The sequence below is a fragment of the Juglans microcarpa x Juglans regia genome, chromosome 1D (genome assembly GCF_004785595.1).
Source record: "Juglans microcarpa x Juglans regia isolate MS1-56 chromosome 1D, Jm3101_v1.0, whole genome shotgun sequence".
NCBI classification, from domain to species: Eukaryota; Viridiplantae; Streptophyta; class Magnoliopsida; order Fagales; family Juglandaceae; genus Juglans; species Juglans microcarpa x Juglans regia.
In genome coordinates, this window is record NC_054594.1 from 9,130,437 (window position 1) to 9,136,173 (window position 5,737).

The 5,737-nt window shown below is 42.3% G+C and overlaps 1 protein-coding gene across 1 annotated transcript; it reads right to left on the bottom strand.

Annotated features, from left to right (window-relative positions):
- Positions 1-232: 232 nt before the first annotated feature.
- LOC121260771 (pentatricopeptide repeat-containing protein At3g61520, mitochondrial-like) lies at positions 233-2,793 on the bottom strand. Its single transcript, XM_041162824.1, is given in 4 exon segments — positions 233-469; positions 472-659; positions 662-1,329; positions 1,543-2,793. Coding segments are annotated over 4 exon segments (2,343 nt in total). The 5' UTR covers position 2,793.
- Positions 2,794-5,737: the final 2,944 nt, after the last annotated feature.

Consider the following 5,737-nt stretch of genomic DNA (forward strand, 5'->3'; position numbering starts at 1 on the left):
GCATAGAAAGGATGGAACCCACCATGGACATGCATGGATACAGCAACGTCGATGCGCTAGCTTAAGCAAATTCATGAGAAACTAAGGTTCTTCAACCAGTCTTTCTGCGTGATGCCCAATAGAAGTTCCAACCAGAACACGTTTTGGCCAGAACATTGGACTACATCGTATTTTCTTCCACGTATGACAATAGATGCATGCCAAATTTTTGAGTAATCCCATCCTCCAGATCCTACAGCCATCCTTGAACAAAATTTTTCAACTTTCCCGTTTCACCTACTGCAGGAAGCCATTCGGTAAGTACCTCCATGGTTATGTAATCAGGATTACATGCCTGTTCAACCATTCTGTTCATGAGGTCAAATGCTTTCTCCAAGAAATTTTTCCCTCGCAGACCTTTGAACATAGCATTGTATGTGATAACATCAGGCCATACCCCCTTAACTTTCATTTCATCCATCAGAGAGAGAGAGCAAGCTCTACTTCATTCTTTTTGCAAAGAGAATCTATTAAAATATTGTATATTACTTTGTCCGGAGGAACCTTTGACGAAGAGCTCATATCTCTGAAAATCTTCAATGCTTCTTCAATTTTGCCATATAAGCAGTATGCGTGTATCAGTGCTCCATAAGTGACAACTGTGGGCATAAGACCTGCTTAATCATCTTTCTCATAACTCTATGGGTGGTTGCGAAGTTTCCAGTTTTGCTCAAATAGGAAATCAAGGTGTTATATGTGACAATATTAGACTTAACTCCAGCTTGCTCCATTTCTTTGAGCATCTCATAAGCTTTATCCAATTTGTTCGTCCTACAGAACCCACCAATGAGAACATTGTAGCACACAATGTTAAGGCAGAATCCAGCTTCTTTCAACATTGATACGACAGAACTGGCATCATCCATCCTTCCAGCTTTGCACAAACCAGATATTAATGTATAATAAACATTTACATCTGGGGAGCATCCATCCTTCGACATTTGATTAAAAAGTTCCATTGCTTTATCAATATTGTCAACATTACAAAAAGCATTCATCAAGGTTGTAAACGTCACAGCATTGCCTTCCAGACCTGCACTCCACATTTTATCGAAGAACTGAACTGCACTATTGACCCTCCCATGCCTGCACATACCATCAACCAAAATATTAAGGGTGATTACATTAGGAAATACTCTTTCCTTGTTCATCAGATCAAAGAGCTCTTGTGCCCTCTCAATTTCGCCAGCTTTGCAGAAACCATTAATCAAGCAATTATAGGTAACAGTATCTGGCATACATTTATTTTCAGATCTCATCTGATCCATCAAAGTCAAACCGTCTTCTTGCCTCCCAAATTTACAAAGTCCATCAACCAAAGTATTAAGGGTGATTACATCAGGAAATACTCTTTCCTTGTTCATCTGATCAAAGAGCTCTTGTGCCCTCTCAATTTCGCCAGCTTTGCAGAACCCATCGATCAAGCAATTATAGGTAACAGCATTTGGCATACATTTATTTTCAGATCTCATCTGATCCATCAAAGTCAACCCTTCTTCTTGCCTCCCAACTTTACAAAGTCCATCAATCAAAGTAGTATATGTGATTACATCAGGTTCAACAGACAACCCATCACTCACTCCTTTCATTTTCTCAAAAACCTCCAGTGCCTCATCGACCCTCCGAGACTTGCACATACGATTAATAAGGATCCCAAAAGTTACCACATTTGGTTGAATATCCATCTCTTTCATCTCGGTCATGAGCGTATTCATCCTTTCAAAATCCCCATCCCTTCCCAACCCCGTCAAAAGTGCATTGCAGGAAACGACTTCCAGAGTACCACCAGCCTTCATCACATCATGTAAAACATCCCAAGCACGAACTATCTTTTTATTCCTGCACAACTTGGTAATCAATTGCGCAAGTTTTAAGGAATCTGGAAACACACCGTGTGCACCTAATTTTGACACCAACCCAACAATCTCCTCGTCACTAATACTTCTTCCAAACCACTCCCTTCTCGACAATGCAGCAAAAACAACACCACCTGTAATATGATTGGGCGGACGGTCCGAACCTGGTTGAAGCATTTCACCAAGCATCTTAAGCGCCTTGACGATGCGCCCTGATCTGAAGAGCACAACTAGCACCACATTGTAAAAGTTCGTGTCTTTGAGAGAAGGGTCTAGCTCGTCAACTACAGCCAGCGCCTCGTCCACCCTTTCGGCCCTTCCCAAGCAACGAACAAGAAGTCTGGTGCCATTAACTGTAAGCGGGATATTCCGCTCTTTGGACGTTCTGTAAAGCTCTAACAGCTTGTTCTGCGGATCAGGCTCGCGGCTAGCGAGCTCGAAGATGGCCTGGAACGTGAAGGACAATGATGTTAACTCTTGTGAAGGCGAATTTGATCGGATGTAGTCGAAGAACTCGAGGGCTTGGTAAGAAGAGGCCAATCGACGAGTGATTTGGCGAAAAAAAGCAGGAGAGGAAGGAGAAGAAGAGGAAAAGAGGAGCTGGTGAAGTTGGGTATAGCTGGAGTGCCCATCTTCTAAGGCTTGGAAGAGCTGGACTGCTTCGTTTATCAACGAGTCCTTGTATTGTGGTGGTGGAATGGGTTCGGTGGAGAGATGGCGGTGGAGGGGATAGTAAGGGATTGCGGGTATTTGGGGTTTGAGCAGACAGAGGCGGAGGAGGAAGACTGTGGATTGTTTGGATGAAGAAAGTGGTACGCTCATTTTGTTCAAGCTACGTCCCTCAACAGTTCCTCCCTTCAGTGGCGAGCCCTCTGCCTCTCCACCGTGCCGGACCATGTAAGGATAAATGTTTTGGATATTGTATCGGAAGTTGTACCGGTTAAGATATTGAAATAAAATTTTCATTAACGGTATCGTTTCGTGTACTATTTCAAAATAGTCGATATATAAATCATTTATATATATAATTATATTCTAAAATAATAGTCTATATATGAATAAATTATACATATATATAAATTATAAATAGCCTAGTCTAAATTGAGAGTAAAAAAATAATCTTATAGTTTAAAAAAAAGAAAAAAAAATGAAGGAGAAAATATCGGCCTGTACCGGTTGAAATATAGGCCGGTACAGGCCGAAATTGAGGTCGATACGAAACCTATAGGATACATGTACCGACCCAACGGTCAGTACGGAAAATTTTGACCGTACCGACCGGTACGGTATGAAATTCAAAATACAGGTAAGGATCCCATGCTAAGGTTGATTTGGTTAAATTTTTTGCCTTGAAATACACTGATTTGGTTCAATTTTGTTACTGATTTGGTTCATTTTGTTCTAGAACTTGATCAAGTGCCAAAATAACTCTCTTGTAGCCTCTTAAATACGAAAATAATCCCCTTTTTTTTTTTTTAAATTGTTATACGTCAACTACTATTTTTCTCATACTTAATAACTTTTTTTTTTTTTTTTTATAATGTATGAGATATGGAGTAATAAACAATAATTATGAGAGAATTTATTCCCTTTCCTTACATTGAATGTGGGCTATAAAATGAAAAAGAAATTTCGATTGGAGTGATGTACATAAAATTAATTAAACTACCACAGGTTCCATTAATTAAATGTGGGTCATAAATAGTCGGTGGAATTTGAATACGTAAGGTAATAAAGCTTTTTTAGAAGATTAATACAGCAAAACAATTATTTCCAATTCTATATTTTTACACATCCAACATATAATTGAAGTAGATCTCGTAATGATGAGTAATGTTTAACTTTTTTATAATTATAATAGGTTTAAATGTGTAGACGCACTAAACTTAGCAAAACTCTTGTTGATGTCGTGTTTTACAGCTCGAGTAGCTCCACAGCAACCAAACTCACGTGAAACCTACAACTAAGAGGGAGAAGAGGCTTTGGTGATGGTGATGTCCGGAATCACTCCGATGTCAAAATCAATAAATAACCCTCGTGTGATGGGAAAAACTTAGAGAACTAGAGAGAATGGTAAAGGGTTCAGAGAGCCTTCTCATAGGAGAGATGGTGGTTATTTATACTTGATTCGGACTCTACTGCCGAGGGAGGTCGTGGTGTGTCAGGTCGTACTTGACCTGTCACCACTCCTCCCCTTGCTGTGACAGTGTGAGTCTGCGACTCAGGCTAGTAGTACCTGGCTCGGGTCACTCTTGCAGCCAGCGCCCTTCCCCCCAAGTTGCTTCCGCAAATTCTTTCGTGGATCTCCACTAGTACGTACTTTGCCTCATTCGGCGAGAGGCATCTGAGGAGTGGTTGTGTTTCCTCCAGGTCACTAGGTAGCTGCCCTTCTTGCAAGAATTTCTAGATGTCTGCTTCCCATTCGAGGGGTACTGGGGTCGTAACAGATACCTCACCCCCGATGGACAGGGCGTCGATCGTTCTAACCATGGTTTGTTTTGGGAGGGGAGTTCTTCCTATCCAGATGATGCTTTTGCCAAGCGGTCTACCTTTTGATTCTCTCCTCTCGGAACTGTTAGATGCGGAAGTAGCGGAAGCGATCGAGCTCATTCCAGACGAGTTGGAGGTACCTCTTCAGCCTTTCTCCTTTCGTGGCAAACTGCCCTAGTACTTGGCTGACCACCACCTGAGGGTCAGCCCTCACTTCTATCTCTCCTGCTCTCAGCAACCGGGCGACTGATGTCTCGGCTAAGAGTGCTTCATACTCGACTTCATTGTTGGTTGTCTTGAAGGCAAGCTTGACCATGTAGTTGTGCTCCTCCCCTTGTTCAGTGACTAAATGCACCCCCACGCCCCCGCCAGCCCTGCAGGACGAGCCATCTACATAGACCTGCCAAAACTTTCCATGGGGTGCTATCGAGACTTCCTCTAGGAAGCTAGTGAACTTTGCAACAAAGTTTGTCAATACATGTCCTTTGATCACAGAGTGTGGCAAGTACTCCATATCAAATAAGCTGAACTCGATTGCCCACTTGGTGAGCTGTCCTGAGGTGTCTAGCTTCTGCACCTTCATCAGGTGGGCCTGGAAGTATGGCTTCAACCTTCTCACAGCAACGATCAGGGCGAACACTAACATTTCAATCTACAGGTACGGGGCTTAAGCTCCGCTGAAGGCTCGACTCGTGTAGGAAATAGGTCCCTGTCCTTCCTCTACGTTTTAGACCAGCAATTGGGACACGACATGTGGGGACATGGCTAGGTACATAGTAAGGTCCTCTCTGGGTTCTGTTTGGCTTAACAGTGGGGGGTGGCTCAGGTACTTTTTCAGGTCGGCGAAAGCTTCTTCGCAGGTGGCATCCCATTCTTGGGCCTTCCCTAGAACTTTGTAGAAGGGGAGAGACCAGTAGATTGATCGGGTGATGAAGCAGTTCAAGGCTGCCACCCTACTGGCCAGCCTTTGAACTTTGTGGAGATTGCAAGGGTGGGCATCCCAACTACTACTTTCACCTTTTCAGGGATCCCTCAATCCCTTTTCGGAGACCATGTGTAACGCCCCAAATCCGGGTGGCTTGGAGAATTTCTACTTGTCACTCATAAACATATATCCCAACACATCCAAAGAATAAACTCCAAAAGACTTCATAAATGAAATCAATCTCAAATCTTCTCAATAATCTCATTACAAACTCCACACAATCTTTAATGCAATAATAAAAAAATCAAAGGGGTCCATAACCTCCCGATAGTCATAACAAACCAACTAAATATTTCATAAATCTTACTAAACTCAAGACATAAATAAAACTCAAAGATATTAAAATTAAGAACACCAGAAGTCCTTC